This window comes from Fundulus heteroclitus, chromosome 3 (assembly GCF_011125445.2).
Source record: "Fundulus heteroclitus isolate FHET01 chromosome 3, MU-UCD_Fhet_4.1, whole genome shotgun sequence".
NCBI lineage: Eukaryota > Metazoa > Chordata > Actinopteri > Cyprinodontiformes > Fundulidae > Fundulus > Fundulus heteroclitus.
Window position 1 is genome coordinate 26967796 of NC_046363.1, and position 20362 is coordinate 26988157.

Below are 20362 nucleotides of genomic sequence, written 5' to 3' on the forward strand. Positions count from 1 at the left end.
TTTTTTTCCTCCCAACATATGCACCCTTTTCCAAAGACGTTTGCAGCCAAAGGCTGCGGATAAACTCTGTAAACAGTGACAGGCAGGACCTCAGCAAACCCCCTTTCGTACAAAATCCAGTCGCTGGCAAAACCTGGAATGTGTCCAGCTGGTAAAATCAGAGTCTGTTTCCTTCAGTTCCCAAATTAGTAAAAAAATATCTTCTTGGTGAATGGCTGGTTGTTGTTGGGTAAATGCAGTGCCCACTGCGAGAGGGTTCAGCTTCAAAGGTTCCCGTGACAATGGTTCTTCACCTCACACCAGGTGGGGGTCATCGGCGGGGCTGACGGTGAAACGTGATGAAGACACCGTTCCACCTCCGACGGGCGACCGCGGTTTGATTGAAAGATCCTCTTTCCTTTTCGACTCTTTGCTTTTGTTTGGTCCTGATGGAGAGAAAAAACAAAACGAAGCTCAATGAATGTGTCAGCATCAGGATCAAGGGTGAGTTACTGAATCATGAACCTCGGCCAAACTCCAAATCCACTACGTTTCTGGCAACTTAGAGTCTCCAAGTAACCTAACACGCAGGTTTTTTGGACTGTGTACCTTCTTTGGACCCAAAGAAGGGAGACTAACTTCAAATTCTTCAATTTCACCTCAAATCAGCAGCCACATTATATGGCTGTGCATATGTCAGTCTTCCCCAGGCTACAATGTAGTGTAGAGTGCTTTGGGGTCCTTGGACTTCATGAAGCACTATATAAGTAAAGGCCCTTTAAAAGTTTTACATTTGGGTTTTCTAACAGGTCACCGACCCAACAGACACACATTAAAGTGATTTCAGAATAAATAAAGCAGCCTAACATTTAGTCAATGGAGCTTCACCATAACCCTTTTGACAATGTATGAACAAAGTTTAAAAGCCGTGTCTGCGCCAGCCAGGAACCCAACCAGTTTAAACGAGCTCCTCTTTTTCTGACTGTCAAATATTCATGAGACATGAGGCTTTTCTCAACAAAACTGAAACACTGGCTGAAAGATCTGATGTGGACATGTATTTTTTTATGTATTTTACCTTCGCAATGTGATTCGTAATTTTATAGCACTTTCCTATGGGCCATCAATTTTATAATTTTGAATTTCTACAAGCAGTTTTGCATTTTAAATTTGGATCATAAGCCTGATTAGGGGACAGTAAATTAGCATTCTGCTAGAAGCTCCATGTAAGCCGCATTCAGTTGTTCACTGGTAACAATGTCTTAGTTGTACTTTCCCTGTTCAAAATAAATAAAACGGTAAATTGCTTGCACCTGTATAGCACTTCAACTAGTCTGACAACCCTAAAGCGCTTCACACTACAATCAGACATTCACACCCTGACGGTGGTGAGCTATGTTAGTAGCCACAGACTGACAGGCGAGGCTGCCATGCATCGCCTGTCCTCAGGCGGGTGAACTTGTGCCCAAGGACACAATGACTGAGACGATCCAAGCGGGGGTATCGAACCGGCAACCCACCAATCGCAGGACGAACTTCCTAACCCCTGCACCACTGTAAATGAAATGAGAGAATGTGGCTTCTCTGCTATTTATTTAAATATTAGCGGGAGTGAGTGTATGCATTTTTAATGACAGTAGTTGTCGTTTATCCCTTTCATCATGGATAAATAACACTTGAAACAAATCAATAAAAGCCAAAATCTACTACACTATTTATGATGAGGGCTATAAAATGTCAGTTATGCAACAATAAAATTGCGAATAACAAAATGCAATCATGGGACGCGCATCTGTTGACACTAAAAATAACTCAAAGGAAACAGTCTCCTCTCTCTGAGTTTTAAAGTCTCCACTCCTCGGAGCTCTGAGCGATGATCTAAGCGTCTAATTCTGGCGCCTCTGTGAGGGTAAAAGAAATTCTGAGCACTGACTTTCATTTTGCTGTGATATGAGGTAATGAGTTTACAAGATGGAGAGCATAATTTAAACCGAGGAGCCATAAAAATGTGTCGGAGGGGGAAACACAGCTTAGGACATGCATTGTTGGGCGCAGGATTAATGTCCCTGCTAAGCTCCAAATGCCACAGCGTTGAGAACGGGGGGCGGGGGTGATTAGGGGAGATTAATTCTGGCTGCACATTTGGATAAAAGATGGGAGAAATGAAGATGTTCTGTTTTAGTTGGTGGGGATGAGTTAGATGTCAGATTTTACCATTACTTCAAGGTGAAACCTAACTGATCCTGGAGTCCGACATGTTGCACACTGATATGGTCCAACAAGTCTGCTGCTGGATTGTCCATATGGACTGACCTACAGCACTGCAAAAACGGATCTAAAAATAAGTAAAATGTTCTTAAAGTTAGTGTATTTGTCCTTGATTTGAGCAGGTAAATAAGATTATCTGCCAGTGGAATGAGTATTTTGACCCCTAAAATAAGATAATTAGACATCCTGGACTTGAAATAAGATGATGGAGACGAGTTGTTCCTATTTTAGGTGCAAAAATCTTTTTCTATTGGCAAATCATCTTAATAACCTGCTCAAATAAGGACAAATGCACTAATTTTAGGAACATTTTACTTATTTTAGTTCCGTTTTTGCAGTGAGGGGGACGTTGTCCATTTGCATCTTTTCACGGAGATAAGATGTTTAGGAACTCACCATGAAAGTCCAGCTTGCTGCTTTTGACAGAGACTGAACCTGGACTTGCAGGAGCTGAATTGCTCAGCTCATTGGTTGGAGTTTCCTGTTGCAGAGAAACAGACACTTAGACTCCTTTTAATTCAGACTCACCTTTTTAGACGTCTGCTATGAAACAAACAGGAAGTACCTGATCAAACAGATAGATCGTAACGTCATCAAAGAAGGACACGTTCCTCCCTCGGTCCCGCTCCCTGTCCAAAGACTCCTTGGGTGATTTTAACAGACTCCTCAGCCCAATCCGTTTGTCCACATCCGTCTCCGTGACAACAATCACCCTGCGGGAGGTCTCGTCCTCCTGCTCGTCCTCCTCTTCCTCGTCAGGGTCGATTCCTGTCGACAGGGCCCTTCGTCTTCCGATGCGATTCCCGATGGGCCCGTCCCCAAATCCCCCTTTCCCACTCGGGGCGAGGGGCAGATTCAGCGCGAGAGGAGGGAGAGCGAGAGACAGACGGGCTAGTTTTGCTTTAGAACAAGGAAAGAGCAGAGTTTGGCATGAACTAGATGACAAGCGGAGTAAGAAAATGTACAGGAATGATCCAAAACATCTTTTGCTGGAGAAAAGAAATATAACTTCAGATACGATACATTTAAATAATGTATTGCTCATTGAAACATCATTTTTCTGTTTTGACTGTGTTGAAAGTATTCTTGTATGATGTCATATCTGCAGTGATGGGCTGTTTTTTAATTGCTTTGTCAACTACTAGTAAATAATCTATAAGTGATGTTTTTGCTTCAAGTAGCAAGACAAAACTACGACCCTTTGGAGTTGCCCAGTTGGACAAAAGTAATACTTTTGGCAGTTTTTAAAAGAAAAAGTATATATATATATATATATATATATATATATATATATATACATATATATACATACATACATACATATATATGCAGGATACTGAGTGCAGTTGTAAGTTGGACAAAACAAAAGCGTCCTGTTTCAAACTTTTTCAACTGAGCCAAAGTCCTTCTGTCTGTAATCGGTTGGTTTGAGAAAAAATGTCACGTTTTGCCCTTTTTAGTTCAACAAAAATGTCAGTTTTAACGCCTTCTTGGGCATCATCTTGTGCATACTAAATGTCAAACTCGCTGCTGTGAATTAGTAAGGGAAAGGGACACCTGATTTTGCTGGCATTAATTAAATACATTAACATTCTGCCATAGTGAGTCACTAGACCCCACAGGTCACTGATCTATCATACAGCCAAATTAACAACATGCCTTTAAATATTATACTTGTTACACCTTATTTCTATTTCCAGTCAGAAGATGAAGGCTTTTTGTGATTAGTACGTTCACGGCGATTCACAGTAAATGGAGAGATTTCATGAACAAGGGCAAAAAATAAACTAATAAAAGCAAACTGAAGCTAGTAAGGAAGGGGAAAGGACTAATGGAAAATATGAAGTTGCTCTTTAAGTGTTGACGGTACCTTTCATTGCCTGGTTTGCAGCAGGTTGAGATGCGATGATCTCCGGTTGTTCAATCACAGTGAGTGGCTCAGATTCTGTCGTCTCAGACTCGGTGCTTGGCTGTTGGCTAAGAGCCTCCTGCTCTCGTTGGCTGAAAAATAAAAAAAGATATTAAGCTGTGAATATAGTAGGGTCCCACCATGAGAATGATTAATCAGCAAAGTCTTTTTGTTTCAAGCGCATAACAGATCATTTTAGTTTTATTTTATCAAGGCTGTGAAACATTCATTTCTTATAAACGGCAATAAAACGAGTACACAGTGCTGGTCATCATGTAAACAAAAATGTGAGAAAGTCCTTGCTAAAAGGAAATGTATTATTTGAATTATCTCATTAGCATTCAGCTAAAGAGCCAAGTTTTCAAATCCTTGTTGCATGATTAAAAATATCAATCAAAAGCTGGAAATTACAGAGCGTGGATTACAGCTGGGAGGTCGCTGCTTCTCACATAAAGAAGTGGGGAAAATGGCAACATGCTGACTGTGTAAGGAAAGGAGAGCAGCTAATTATCAAGTATATCACAGGCATTAAACCTCAGCTATTTTAGGTTTAAAGTCATCTATAGGCCTCTGCTTAAAAAAGGCCTCCTAAAAACAACCTCCATTCTAAAAGCACAAATATTCCACAAAAGAAATTATATCATTATTCGTGTACAAAGTCCTGCTAAAAAAAATCATATCCCCTTAACTTTTATACATGGTTTCATTGTTAAAACCACAAACTTTAACGTATTTTGCAGTGATTTCACTTGACAGAACAAAGTAGTGCATACCTGTAAAGCGGAAGGAAAATGGTACATGCTTTTCTTTTTTATTTTGAAACGACAATTTTAAAAAGTGTGACATGCATTCACAACTGCAAATACTTCGGGGTGTGTCTTATTTAAGCATCACAAATTCAGAGAATAAAATTTTAACTCATTCCCCTTTGCAAAGTAGCCAAAGATCCGTCACATTGGACAGATAGCGTCTTTGAACATCAGTTTTCAAGTCTTGATACGAAATCTGAATTTAATTTAGGTCTGGACTTTCTTTCCGACAAAGACCTTAACCAGGGTTGACAAATTCCTGTCCTTGAGGGACAGGGCCTTTTTGGGCCTTTTTGGCTTCTTCCCACAATAATGTGCTCCTTGGCCAGCCCGTCTGGTTATTTGGACGGCCATGCCTCGGTAGGTTTGCTCTTTCAGAGCTTTGGGTATTATTTTATATCCTAATTCTGCTTTAAATATCTCCACACGTTTCTCCCTGACCTGTCTGCTGTGTTCCTCGGTCTGCATGAGGCTGTTTGTTCAGTAATGTTCTCTTACAAACCTCTGAGGCCCCCATATATATATATATATATTATATTGAGATTACAAACCGGTTATGCGGTGATTTCCAAAGGCATCTGGGTGCAATAAATCTTATTCAGGGACATTAGAGTTAAGAGGGTGAATACAAATGCATGCCACACGTTTAAGATTTCATTTGCATTATGCAAACGTGTTTGTGCATGTATTAATTTATCTGTCTGTTGGAGGAAATCATAGCGAGTCGAACTGAAGTTTGTGGATGTAACGTCAGAAAATGTGAACTCACTACAATCCTCCTTTCCAGTTCAGGGATATGACTGATTATCAAGCCTGAGATCTCCACGTTTCAGCGTGCCTTCATACCTCTCATCCTCTCTTTGGTCTTCCATTGGCCCGCTGCAGCTTTCCCTGACTTGTTCCCCCCAGGGCCGAAGCGTCACAGTCTCTTTCACGGCGGACCCCCAAAGCATGTTTGTTTTCACATTTTCACTGAGGGAGAACTGCAGCCTCTCCTCGCACACCTGCAACACCAAAACAACCCAGTAAGGGCGCTGAATGAACAGAGAACAGGAGAGAAGTTAGACCGCGCGTGCAGCAAACAGACTCACCTGCATCATGAGGCCATTTCTGGTTGTCATCTTGGATAAAGATCCCTGATCTTTGACATCAGATGTTTGACCAGATGGTCTCTGCTCGTCAATCTTCCCCGCTGGTTGTGATAGGATTCTTTGGGCAGGTTCAACCAGCTTATCGCAGCTGTCAGAGATGTCTTCTGCCTTTAAATCCACTCTGTTGTCTTCAGGAGTAAAGAAGTCATCGCCTGCTTCTGTATCACTGCCCTTCTGATCAGGAGTTTTCTTCAAAGACTCCAGAAGCTCCAGGTTCCCCAAGAAAAGTTCCCCCAGTGTTTCTTCCTCATCCCCAGAGATGCAACACAGTTGTTCAAGTTTTTCAAAATCCTCCAGCGGCTCCTCATCCAGGTCTTTCCACTCAGATATCAACAAGGCTGGGATGTTTTTCAAGAGATCTTGTTCTGCAGAAGGGCCTGAAGGTGAGGTCTTCTGGGTAAAGTTCTGACAAACATCTTCAATGTCTGAAGTAAAGTTGTTGTCATCAGTCAGCGTTATGTGCACAGATGGGGGGTTCAGGTTGGCGGAGATCCCTTTATTCTGAGTTGTAGCTGGTGGTAATTCTTGCAGAGATGGCTCCGAGACATCTACGTTGTTCGCTGGGGAAATATACGACTCTGTCTCTGGACCGGCATCGAAGTCTTCCAGATTTATGTTGGTAATAAATTCTTCTGCCGCTGTAACAGACGGTGGCGGACTGGGAAAAGAGTCGTCCAAACTCTCCAGTTTATCATCTTCCACATCGAGGTCTATGCTCGCCGGCGGGCTCGGGAAATCAACAGAGCTGAAATTGTCTACCTCTTGACGTGACTGACTCATCTCCTGCGGACCAAAGTTGCTGAGGTTGGACTGAAGAGGCACGTCTCTGTAATCCTCATTAACCTTTTGGAGACTTTCCTCTATGGACATTGTAGCGAGCCACGGCCTCTGATCAGCATCTTGTTTGAAGCTTGATTCACCATTTTCCAGGTCTGAGGAGTCACCGTCAGGAGGTTCAGTGATGCTGACGGATGTACTGGAGCTTTCATTCTGGAAAGAATGACTGAAGTGGTTGACATAGCCTGTTGATATCTGTCCATCTCTGTAGAGTTGATTCAGTGTCAATCTGTTAAAGTTTTGATTCTCCTCCATGTCCGTCAGACACCCTCTGTCCTGAACCTCTACAAACATCTCTTCCTCTGGAGTTTCCATGTTCTCTACTTCAATATCGCAGATTTCTTTCGTTGTGTCACTTTCAAAATTGTCTATTTCCGCCAGATTCTCGATATTCTCCTCTTGCTGGATGTCTGCTGCACACTGCTGGTCGACTGATCTTTCAGAGTCCCGGCCTGTTTCACATGTGCAGCATGTTTGCCACTCAGTTCTTGTGTTTCATTGGTCCCAGCGTCATTTCTACACTCTATTGAAGAAGGGTGAGGCTCCCTTCCTGCACATTCATTGTTTTCTTCAGTTTCCCAGTACTTCTCCTGCACCCCCAAGTCCCTTTTGCCAAACCCAGCAAAAAATTCAGATCTCAGTTCTACTTCTTGTTGCCTTTTTTCTGGAGAGGCCCACTGGTTATTTTGTTCCCCTGATTGCACCAAACGGTGACAGTCAAGTTCTCCAGTAACATCTCCAGAGGGCGGTGCTTCTTCTTCATCCTCCTCCACAGCACTCCACCAGTCCTCAGTCATCACATCCGGCCGTTCACAAGAGTCTGCATAGGCTGGATGTGAGTCCATCTCCATCAGGACCTCCGTATCCGCTCTATGCTCTGAGCTGTGAAAGTCTCTAATGCCCAGTTCATTGTGGTCCAGAACAGCCATTTCTTCAACACCTTGCTCGGTGCACAGACCAGTCAGACTGACTTTATCCTTGCTATGCATGCCGTCAATGCCTTGAAATTCATTCAGTTTGGATGATCTGGACTCAGATTCCACAATTACATCCCCAGATTTCAAAGACCTCAGAGCAATGAGATCCCTATCGGTCGTATCTGGTCCGACAAGGCCAGACACGGAGGTGATTGAGCTTCTTGTCCCACTGGGGCTCTTACAGTGCAGATTCAAGTTGCTCTTTTCAGACTCTGTGCATTTGTAATCTGTTATCTTGGAAATTATCCCATCTGTATAGTGGCTGTCTATGACAAATCTACCTCTGTTTGACAGGTTCTTCAGAGGTTCTTCGTCTAACTTTGAAAACAGCTCATCAATTAGGTCAACACAGCCCTTGACTTGGTGATCATCGTGCAGCAATGTGGATCTTTTGCTCTCGTGATTGTGAAAAATGCCCGAATCGTCTCTGTGTACAGCCTCCAGCCCTTTATTTAATATATCTTTGTCGCTGTCTAAATAGTGCAAGTCATTTTCACAGTTCTCAATAGTCTTTTTGTTTTCTCCTCTTCCAGTTTTGGTACTTGATAAATGCAAAGTACCTCGTGAGGGGCTCTTTTCTCCTGCCTCTCCCTCCTCTTCAGTTTTCTCCTCTATCCCCGTGAGTGTTCCCCGCTCGCCCCCTCGGCCGCCGCTCTGTCTGGACCCTGGTCCGTCGCTGCTCCTTCTGTTCAACCCGTCTCCCTCCAAGTCATTGTCAGAGAAATAGGCGGAGTCTCGGTGCGGGGTTTCATTCCCCAGGGCCCGCCACCCACCGCTGCCTCCCGCTCCGGTCCAGGAATCACTCGGCGTGAGGCCATCCGTCGAGCCGGAGGTCATGGGTGACAGGACAGAGTCAGTGGGAGTGGTGAGGGAGATATCAGAGGAAAGGTCGTGATCCGGGGTGTTGGGAGCGACTTCACTACTAGGTTCTTTTTGCATGCTATGCTTTTCTTGATCATTGTACTTGTGCTGAAACAAATGTTCTCCATTTCTCTCCAGATCAGCTGCATTCTCAACGCTGCCCGGCACGGCGCTAGATTTTCCCCGCGCTTCGTCTTCTGTCTGAGATCTGCAGTCCTGTAGGTTGTCTTTTCTCGTTTCACCATTCTCCACAACAGCAGCGGTCTCCGTTTGATTTGTAAATAGAGAGTTGATCTCCTGCAGTATCACAGTGTTAAACTCAGTGGGTTCAGAGGGAGAGAACTCTGAAGGATCTGTTAGTTCCCCTCTGGCAGGTAAGGCGGGTCCATCCGAACAGTCCTCCTCTTCTTTCTGGCACTCATCAGTTTCACTGTGTAATAAACCATTTTTGGGCATTATTTCTGAGAGCACAAACTCTCCGGTCTGGCAGTGATCAGCATCGGTACCTTGGTTGCATGGTTTAAGCAGCTCTTTGTTTGATCCTATGTGGAGAATCGGGATCTCGGGTCTGATGGAGACCTTGATCTCGCTCTTTTTTGCACGCTTGGTCACTTGTGCATAGATGGCCTCCATCTGTGTCTCCTCTTTACCCTTGTTGGACGCTCGTATGGAGCTCTCCGACTGGAATGTGATGGTCTGAGCAGAGTTTGGGTCGATGCATATGGACTCGTATTCAGGCGACTGAGGAGTAGGGGAGATCGATGGATCTGATTCCCCTCTGTTTGCTGTAGCATTTTGCCTTGATATGATTTCGGTCAGAAAGGTCTCTGCTGATTGGATCTCTTTCAGGAACTCCTCCCTGGTCATTTCTGTTCTTCGCGGCTCAGTCTCAGCTGAATGTTTTTCAGATTGCTGCTTCTCCCTCTCAGACAGAAGAGATCGGGATCTCCGTATACCCTTTGCACTGCCTTCTTCTTCTCTGCCTGAGGGAAGGTTGGAAGAGCAGACGTAGGGCCGCAACCTGGATCCTGAAGGATAGAGGTATTTAACTGGATCGCTCTCTACATCCGCATCCGTGTCCATCCTGTCGGTGTCAACCTCTGTGAGGAAAAGATCTCCTTGAAATGATGCCTTGTCCTCCTCAACTCCTGCCCTATGGAAGTATTTCTCCTGACCCAAAGACTGTCCTGCCGAGCCGATCTCTGTGATCAGGGATTGTGAGCGCCGCATTCCCTTGTTGTGCACTACAAAGTTCCCCCATCTCTCTCTGTCTTTCGTCTCCGCCTTCTCCCCGTCGAACATGGAGTCTGACTTAGCCTCACTCGACTCCGTCACGTTCGATATCTCGGTTAGGAACAGGTGCATGGGGGACTTTTTGGCTGCCGCAACTCGTTCTGCCTGAAGCTCAGCGTCTTCCCTCCAAATACTGGGCAGAATAGTGTCCAGCCGTGACTGGGTCCTCTTCATTCCCCTGGAGAAGAGCTCAGATGTTGCTGGGTCTGCATCTTCTGACAGGCTGGAGTGAGCGATGGTGGTCTGGCTGCTGGGTCTCTCGGGGGAGGTAAAAGGAGAGTCGTCCTCATCCGAGTAGGTGGGACTAGACGAGGACTGCCGCTCAATCTGGGAGTTTGCAGGCTGAGGGCGGGGTGGGTTTCGATAAATGGGTCGCAGAGGATTTTCCCTACGAATGGGGGAGTCAAAGTCTTTCACGCGGGGATGAAAGTCCTCCTTGGAGGTGTGGATTGGAATTGCGTGCCTTCTGTCAGGCTCTCTATTGGATAAATCACAGGAAAGCGGGTCTCTGTTGGATCTCTGCATCTGCGCCTTTGAGTATCTTGAGTATCTGTCGGCCGTGTTGTAGCTCGGGATGCTGCGTTGAGGTTTGGAGTGTGGAGGTAAGGGTGGAGGACACATCTGAGGGTAAATGGGATGGCTGGATGGGGGAATGGAGGGGGAGAGAGACGGGGAGGGGGGCAGAGTCTGTCTGGGGCGATGGAGGCCAAGATGATCAAAAGTGGAGGGCGGGCAGGAGTTCATGTGGAGAGGGTCCGTCTCAATCTTTCCGCCGATGGTGTAGTGAGGCAGTCCTCTGTACCCGAGAGGAGGCACGGGTAGGGGGCGAGAGTGAAGGTGATTGGACGAAGACAGGGACATGGAGCGGGGTTTGGGAGGGAGGACTGGAGCCTGGAATCTCGTGGGAGATTTTTTATCCGCTTCCTTGCTCTTCTTCTTCTCCACGTCATCATCGTCACCCAGATCCACCACTGAGAAGTCTGTCACTCTGCTCGAAGTGTCTCTAAACTCGGCCACTCCTGTGTTAGGCACCTGGATCTTCACCTCGCTTGATCGTATGGTTTGGAGCGTCTTCCCACTGCTCTCTGACGCGCGATAGGGGACTCGCTCTTTTCCCAGCAATCCACTACGGATTTCCACAAGCTCCACGTCTCCGGGACAAACTGAATCTGATCGTAAAGAGGACTGCGATTTCCCCTTAAGTGTTGGCGACTTGTCTTGGGGAGTGTGCTCCTCTAGTCGGATGTAGTACTCGCTGGCGAGGGAGGGACTGCGTGCACTTATGACCGGCACCACAGTGGGTGTGTCTAAAGACTGTCTGTGGTTATTGTTCACAGTTGGAATCGGCTGAGGGGGAGGGAGAGGCTTGTAACCTCGTCTGGCGTGAGCCTTCTCCCAGAAATACTCAAAGTTCAAGCCTTTGCTGGTCTCTGTTACTGTCAGGATGTCGTCCAGTTCAGATGAGGACGGGGTGATGCAGTTCCCCACAGGGTCCAGCAGGGGGTAGGAGGTGTCTCTGCCGTACTCTCTGTCTCTGTGTCTCTCATTTGCTGCACACTGAAAAGCGGGTGGACGAAGTAGATCCCAGCGCCTTTCAAACGACTCATCGCTCTCTCCTCTCCTCCCCCTGCCCTCCTCATACTCCTCATCCTCTTCGTCCTCTCCCCCCACACTCCTCTTTGATATTCCTCGCTCTGCAGCCAGGAGAGAGGAGAGGAGGAGGAATATTTCGGCTACAGAGGGCCGCTGCGACGGAGGGAGCCAGCAGGACTGCATGATCTCATACCTTAGGAGAAGGAAAAACAGCAAGAAAGAGACATAAATTTGGTTAATAAAACCGGATTTGAATGCAAAATGTTATTACTCAGACTGAATTGGAGCTAAATCTATCCACATGATTTAATCGCATTGCCCTAATGTGGTGAAATGACTCAATCTACAAATAAGAACTAACCAGTAATCTGAATGTGAGAGTTTAAGTCTAGGCTGGGCCAGAGTGATCTGTCGCTCCCTGATGACGAAGGTCAGCACCTCTTCATCGCTCAGGTGTCTGTGGGGCTGAGCGCCAAACTCAAAAAGCTCCCAGATCACCACCCCCAAAGACCTGCAAAAAAAAAATGAAAACAGCATTAAAATGTTTAGAAAATAGTCAGAGAAGAGAATGACAATTTCAATAATCCTGATTTATTAACAGAGCTTTACAAAAAGGCAAACACTACAAATGTAATGTTCTGTCCAGACCGTGTTTTTAATCTTTTTTATGATAATAAAGCATAAAGATACTTTTACAGTTCTCAAGACCCTCCATTGGTTGTTTCACAGACCACTGGTTTTAACTGAGAGACAACAATTGTTAAAGTCATGGCTGTGAGACTTATTCAATAAAAAAAACTGCTGTTTTAAAAAGTTATGCCATAAAATAAGATAAGAGGAGCATTGTTTTAAAAAAAAAAAATCTTTCATCCTGTCACTGATATAAATAAGAATAGTTAGAAATTTCAATCAGAGATAAATAAAGGGTTCATACGAAAATTTTATTTTAAAATGCCGGGTTAATTTTCAGTTTTTATGATATTGTGAACATTTGAATATGACATTTTTAACTATTTAGAGGTTGATTTTCTGTATTTCTTCCCACACCAAATGATGAAACACGATTCTTCTGATTTAAAGGCCTATTTCATAAAATGTTCAAACTTTTTTTCCCCCACTAGGGGGAAATGAAGTCAGTTAAAACCTATTATTCTTTGAAAATGTTGGACTACATTATATAGGAATGAATACATTCACCTTCAAACCACCATTTTCAACCATTATGTCACAAAACCAAAAAAAAAAAAGAAGGAAATTACGGTTAATTAAAACCAGTTCAAGAACCTTTAGTCTAGTTTAAAACCTTTGAAAAAAAGATCTAGAGTATCCCCACCCCACCTATTTGCAAACAATTTAGTTTTCAGTAAAACAAACATCTACCAGCACAGATTCGGTACTGTACACCACGTTTAGACTCAAGTCAGCTGCAGCCATTCTCTTCAGGCCTGCGTCTTGAAAAAACGCCAAAATAGCACCGATCTGGCTGTGAAATCTTGCACCAGCTACTCATATTCACTCGCACTATACACCAAATGGTTAAAATCTGACTTTTTCCACTGTTTGCTCAAGTGTGAATCGTCTCTGATACAGAAATCCTCACAGCTCTACCCTAACCTGCTATTCTATGCTGATTTCCCATTTATTGTTTCTATTTGTGATTGTGTACACTCCACAAACATCCACAGAAGTGTACTGTACCTGCTTTGTAAACACACAGCTTTACTTTTCTTTATACTACTGTTTCACATGTGGAAAGACAAGAGAACATACTGTACCACTGATATGTGGCATATTTGTATTGACTTCCATCGGTCAGGAAATGGACACAAGAAAGCTGCTGTTTGTCAGAACTTGCCCACATCTACACTGGAATCGATGATTGCTAAGTTTAGAACTGATTTGGTGACAACCCATGGTTTTATTGGAACCATGCAGTTTGAGCAGGGCAGAAAGCTTTTCAAGTCTCACTGTTGGAGAAGTAATTGCAATCATTTTTCTGTTTGAGATTACACTGCTGCAAACTAAATTTAATTTATTCCTTCTTGCACGTCCAGGGTGTACCCCGCCTCTCGCCCATTGACAGCTGGAGATAGGCACCAGCAACCCCTCGCGACCCCAATAGGGATAAGCGTGTTGGAAAATGGATGGATGCTCCCTGCACATCTTTACACATGGTGCCAATTATTGTGGAGGGAGGTGTAATGGATATTCACCAAACGATTGTCTCCAACAGGCTTTAGGCTAGCCAGCTCAGGGCCTTTTCAGTGTTATAATCAGAAAAACCCACCACACGTTGCTGGTTTTGGTTTGGTCGGTGACAATCAGAGATCCCCTGTACTCCTCCAGCAGCTCAGGAGCAATCCACCGCAGAGGGATCCACAGCTTGTCTGGAGTCAGGTAATAGTCCTCCTATAGAAACAAATGCACAAACGTGTGTTATTCAGAGGGTTTCGTTTGTTGCATTTTAGAGGACTACCAAGTGTAAGGTTAACGCACCTTGTAATGGTTGTGCGAGAGACCGTAGTCACCTATTCTGACAGTGAGGTCGGATGTCAGGAGGCAGTTTCTTAAAGCCAAGTCACTAAAGAGAAAACCCAAAAAAACTTATCAGAAATTGTGCCTTTGTGTGCCTTACTTTACTGAAGCACCGCAAAAAGGAAACTAAAAGTTAGATTTTCTTGAATTTAGTGTATTTGTCCTTGATTTGAGCAGGTAAATAACAATGGAATGAGTATTTTGACCCCCCCAAAAAACAAATAGATATACTGCACTTGAAATAAGATGATGGAGATGAGTCTTATTCCATTGGCAGATCATGTCAGCTTGCCTGCTCAAATCAATTCAATTCAGTTCAATTGAATTTTATTTATATAGCGCCAATTCATGAAACATGTCATCTCAAGACACTTTACAAAGTCAAATTCAATCATATTATACAGATTGGGTCAGATTATACAGATTGGTCAAAAATGTCCTATATAATGGAACCAGTTGATTGCATCAAAGTCCCGACAAGCAGCATATACTCAAGAAAATTGTACTTACTTTTAGTTCCCTTTCTGCAGTGAATGAAGAGAGAGGAAACCCCCGACTGACCTGTGGATGTAGTTGTTTTCGTGAAGGTGCAGCAGACCCGAGGTGATCTCAAAGGCCATCCTCTGAAGAGTCAACAGGTCCCTGGTTGGCAGGTCTGGAGTCATCCCATCTGACTTCCTCTGGGCCCGCAGGTAGCGCTTCAGGTCGCCCTGCGTTGTACAACATTAGCACTGGATGTTTAGCAGAGGGATGAATCAGCTCCAGTTTGTTCGCAGGTTTGTGTGTGTTTTAAAAACAAAGCAAAAAAATAATAATAATCTGCAGCATTGTATAAGAGAATCCTGCAGTAAAAACCTCCATTTTTAGATGTTTTCCATCCCAGGATGTCAAGAACAACTTGGGAATTGGTAATGAGCTGGCAGCTTTTTAGAATTCATTTGTGTTGCAAGAAGTGAAAGAAAATACAATCAGGATGGAAAATATGCTTGGAGAACATGTCATGGGAAAGTTTTTTTTTTTTTTGTCTCCAGACTATCTTAAAGCCATCTAACAGGACTCCAGTTTTTTGTTTTTTTTTTTGCTTCTCTCGCTGTGTTGTTGGGATTGATCCGCTTGTGTCTTTGTTTGGTCTGAGAGTCGACTCCTAAGGTTTCGCTAATGAGTCACAGATTGTGCCAGCTGAGAAACAGGAAAACAATCTGACCGAGACAACAGATCATCCACGGCTTTCCTGATACGGACACAGCAGGACATTCCTCCTCGTGTAATAGTTTTAATAGATGCTTGAATACTGCAAAAGAAAATTGTGTAAATGATCCATAAATTACCAAAAAAATAAAATCTGTCGGATATTAAACTTAAAGACTTCTCGGGTATTTATTTTCTGGTAGGAAAGGTACAGGTTGTCGCATTACAAAGACAAACTTCAATTTATTTAATTGGAATACAGCTGGGGGTGCATTTAAAACTGGGTTAGGCTTTAACATAACATCCTACTTTAAACTTCATGGGGAGCATTGTTAAGTCCATCATCCCCAAGCGGACGCTGTAAAAACCTACCAAGACATGTCTGAGCAAGAAGAGCATTAACTAGAGAACAAGCCAGTGGTAACTCTGGGGGAGCTGCAGAGAGCCACAGCTCAGGAGGGAGAATCCGACGAATCTCTGCCTTTCTACAAATCTTGATTTTATGACAGAGTGGCAAGAAGAAAACCTTTGCTGGTCACCTTTTCTGCTTACCACAAGCATTTTAAGAGAGAGCAAAGATGTGGAGGAAGGGGCTCTGGTCAGATGAGATCAAAATTGAACATTTGTTTCGCCGTGTGTTTAGAAAAAATAACGATAAATCATTTGGAAAACGCCATCCCCACAGTGACAGATGGTGTTGGCAGCATCATGCTGGGAGGATGCTGTTCTTCAGCAGGGACAGGGAAGCTGGTCACACTGAAGATTGATGGTTTTGAATACAGGGCAACTATGGGATGGCGTAGATCAAAGCATATTCATGCACTGGAGTGATCCAGGCAAAGCCCAGAGCTAAATCCAACCATGAATCTGTGACAGTGCTTAAAAGTTGCTGTTCACACACACGCTGTCTCATATCCTAATGATCTTGAACTAATTTGCAAAAAGCAACGTGGAGAAATCTCAGTGGAATATGCAAAGTTAGAATGAAATTTACCAAAAGACTTACAGCTTGTAAAACCCATTGAAGTGTCTAGTTGTGACTAATTGAATAACAACTGCACCTCGCTGCGGCTTTGTCCCATTGCAACATTTGCACTTACCAGCTGACAAAACTCCATAACCAGGAGGAAGGGGATGTTCTCGCTGCACTGCCCCAGACACTGGAGGATGTTGGGATGCTTCAGGCTCCTGGAAGAAGAAGAACGACGGACAAATCAGAAAAAATAACATCTTTTTAAAGACCAGGACAGAGGCAACAAAGACAATTATGTCCTTTGATGCATCCCAAATGTCTGCCTATGTCTGGATTAAAGCCAAAATGTGACCTAGATAAACCACCCTGCAATTCCTCACCTCTTATTGTCAAGAACAAGTATTATTCTCATACAACTGCAGTAAAGTGGACATTCTGAAGGTATTTTAACTTGTTTGCTAATTTAATCGATCACTAGCAGGATGGTGGCTGCTTTTCAAAAGTGCAAGCACATTTTGATTTAAGAAAATCTTAATTTTTCTGTCTGTTGATACATTTACAACTATTCACTACAACTACAGCATAGTTTGTTAATAAACTATTTACAAAATGTCTGTCTTGTGCTGTTTAAGACCAAACTATGTGGCATTGAGTGAAAAGTTTAATCAAACAACTTAAAACTGTAAGCAGGCACTTACAGCTGCACCCATGTGTGTACACGCTTTCTTAAACTGCAAGGTTTTTTGTGTTGTAATAAAACGAAGAATCATTTCAACACTTTTTTTATATACGATAGGACATGTATCCTGTACAATTCAAGTGAAACAGAAGTATATGTATTATATGTATTAGAGAAAGTAAAAATAAATAGCTGCGACAACCTGACACTCTTATGCAAAAGGTTGCTGAAATATCTTCAGCATTCGGTTTTCTTGAGTTCACATACCATTGAATAATGGTGAATCGAAGGAATCTGATATAAAGTTTGGCTTTCCTTCAATTCATTTCCCGCATTTCCTGAAAATATCTTGCTTTACAAAGGTATAAGTCAGGAAAAGATCACAAAATAATCCCACTGCATCGCATATACATATGCCCTGGCACAGTGAAGGCTGTCACCCATAGATGAAAAAAAACAAGGAGCAATGGGAAATTAACTCAAGTTAAAATAATTTACTGTATTCTCTGTACATTTGGATCACGAGTAGAGTTGCAAAGCAGACTAATTTTCCACTAAAGAAAACGTGGTCTGAGAAAACCAGCTTTTGAACTTAGGGGCCATAATTTCAAAAGCTGTGTTTGGCACAGAAGCAGCACTGCACAAGTTTTAGAATGGCCGAGCCGACGTACAGAACTGAATTCTGCGGGGTCTTCTGAGGAGAGGTGTGGGCAAGATATGTCCTCACAAGCTGATGGATTTGGAGAATTTTGGCTGGTAAAGAACGAATATTAACAAGATGTGACAGCCTATTAAACCCCACTAAACAATGCCGAAATTATATCAAAAAGGGCTGTAACTAAATACTTATTTAAAGGCACACACACTTTTGAAACCTGGATATTGTAACTTTTATTTGCTAATTTTAATTACATGTGAAAATGTATTTGAAATTATTTAAAATGATCTGATCCTTTTACACCACAAAGAACGCCATCTTGTTAAACCAAGTATTTCTTAACATGGATTTCTTTCCACTCACTGACTAAATGTACCGAAATAAAAAATAAATAAATTCAAAAACCTTGAGTGAAATTCAGCTGCTGTGCCTAAAGCTATCTTTACCAGAGGTGCCCATAAATGTGGCTGTAATGTATAAATCTCACTTAAAAGGCTGAAAAAGGCAGCTTCTCCCACCTGTACGGCTCCGATTCAGCCAGGAACTTCCTCTGCTCCAGGGGGCTGGCGCTCACACGCAGCTCCTTCACCACGGCCTGAGAGGAGCCGCAGTCGCACAGCACTTCAGCCAGGATCACCTGCAAATGATCGATGGACAAAAACGTGGAAGAGAGCCCGGGAGCAAAAGCAGACTGGCGATAAACACAGTCGCCTGACTTATGATTTGTGATCTAATCAATGGACAGGAATAAACATCAGAGAGGAGAGAGAGAGAGCGTGCCGGAAAGGAACGAAACCCACGATGTTGGCGATAACAGAGTAACTTTGAAATGTGAGGGAAAAGGCAGCCGTCTTACCTTTCCAAACCATCCGTTTCCTATCTCCTGAAGGTAATTTAAAGCGTGTCTCTTAAAACACTGAGATTTGGGGTCTGTGGAGAAGAGAAACATAAAAGCTGTCAGGAGCTGATATTTTTTTATACTTTAATATCCTAGAACTCTTAGGAACGGATACAAATTCAGAAAACAGATAAAGACGTAATAAGTTAGTTTAGCAGCAAAGAAATATGGCTGTAAATCCCGAAATGTTGGCTTCTAGGGTTTAAAAAACCCGCAAACGCTGGCTCAAGACATAAAACACAAGATATGCATAAATAGGTATGCATATCTATAATATGCATATCTATAATATGCATCTCTCTCTCTCTCTCTCTCTCTCTCTCTCTCTCTCTCTCTCTCTATATATATATATATATATATATATATATATATATATATATATATATATATATATATATATATATATATATATATATATATATATATATATATATATATATTCTTATTGAGTAAGACTATTTTTGTATTTCTTCTAATTTAATAGAAAACATTTTCTTTTGCTCTTTGCACCCACTTTCTAAGTCTTTTCTTTTCTTGCTGTACTTTAGTGATTGATAGTTTTTGGACGGTTAAGGGAAATAGATTTATTCATTATTTGACCGGGGATGGCAAACAGACAAGATTACAAAGTAAACTCTGTAAATTTGCTTTGGCTATTGCCTATAATAGGGGAAAAACAAAATGATAAAATTCAGTTCTAGGGTGATAATATGAATACTTTGTATAAAAAAATTATGCTAAAAGAAAAAGGAGAAGCTCTTAAAAGCTACTGCTGAACAAAAGATTATAATGAAAACAATTATTTTAAAAAGAAATCATAACTGGATGAAGGACAGTATAAAACTGGCTCTATTCAAAGAAAGCAGAGCTCTTAAAACTACACAAGTGGTCATTTGTTGTCGAACCAAGGAAGACTTAATTGATTTCTCTAAAAGATCAAAATTTACAATAGGTCTGGAATCAGCAGGTAACGTGTTTTAAAGCTTTCCTCCTTTGACCAGAGAAAGCTTTTCAGACACATGTTTTACTGAATGAGATTTGAACTCAGCCACTTGAAGCAACTCTGGTAGATCAGCTCTGTCATTTGTTAACTCAGTCAAGAGGTGGAGGTGCAAGTCCCTGCTAACAGTTCGTAGCTCATATGAACAACTCAGGTCTGACCTTTCAAGCACCTTTTTACTGCTTTCTTCCATTACCTGGAAAATGACCCTTCCTGGACTCCTGCTGGAAGCAGCCGGTTGCTCCATGCCAGTACATGAGGCTTTCATGAGCCAAGCAGTTCTCATATGAATGACCTGGTTTTACTGATTTAGAAAATGTTCTTTTTACAACTTATAATTGATTTACAATTATCTAAATAACTTTAAATAAGCCATCATGTGTGAATCTTTGAGACGCAAACTTGTGTTAGTAATTTCCTTGGGCAGGACGATAATTCAATATCAATATATATCGATCGATAGACGTGTGGTTCAAATAAAAAAAAAAGGTCAATAAAAAGTTCGATAGAAGAACATTTTCCTTTCTTTTGCACTCTCGTCTATTATGTGGGTTAATACTACAGTCACTACATCCTCCCAACCAATCACAAACGCAGACCCAGGAACGCTCATTCACCAAGCTCCGCCCCCTTCAAAGAGTTCAGAGTGCACTTTTTTTTTACTTTTGGTAAAAAGTTGGTTGAATAAAGGATTGAGTTTGAATTCAGTGTTTGTGTTTTTTTTTTATTTAAAAACAGGTCACTAAGCAACAGC

The 20362-nt window shown here is 42.6% G+C and overlaps 2 protein-coding genes across 3 annotated transcripts in view; both read right to left on the reverse strand.

Moving 5' to 3' along the window:
* LOC118562397 lies at positions 1–7355 on the reverse strand. The gene is made up of 6 exons (XM_036134774.1): positions 6057–7355; positions 5812–5969; positions 4118–4248; positions 2813–3147; positions 2644–2728; positions 1–425 (listed from the first exon to the last, which is right to left on the reverse strand). The coding sequence occupies exons 1-6, from the start codon at positions 7266–7268 to the stop codon at positions 295–297; spliced, it is 2052 nt and encodes a 683-aa protein (XP_035990667.1). The 5' UTR covers positions 7269–7355; the 3' UTR covers positions 1–294.
* Positions 7299–20362, reverse strand: part of si:dkey-40m6.8 — a 22888-nt gene continuing 9824 nt past the window's right edge. For both annotated transcript variants that reach the window (XM_012865782.3, XM_036134764.1), the window contains exons 4-11: positions 18567–18640; positions 18229–18347; positions 16501–16588; positions 14774–14922; positions 14174–14258; positions 13965–14086; positions 12039–12188; positions 7299–11870 (exon numbers count right to left, since the gene is read on the reverse strand). In XM_012865782.3, the coding sequence (XP_012721236.2) occupies positions 7322–11870; positions 12039–12188; positions 13965–14086; positions 14174–14258; positions 14774–14922; positions 16501–16588; positions 18229–18347; positions 18567–18640 (5336 nt within the window). In that variant the 3' untranslated portion in view covers positions 7299–7321. The remainder of the gene's footprint in view (positions 11871–12038; positions 12189–13964; positions 14087–14173; positions 14259–14773; positions 14923–16500; positions 16589–18228; positions 18348–18566; positions 18641–20362) is intronic.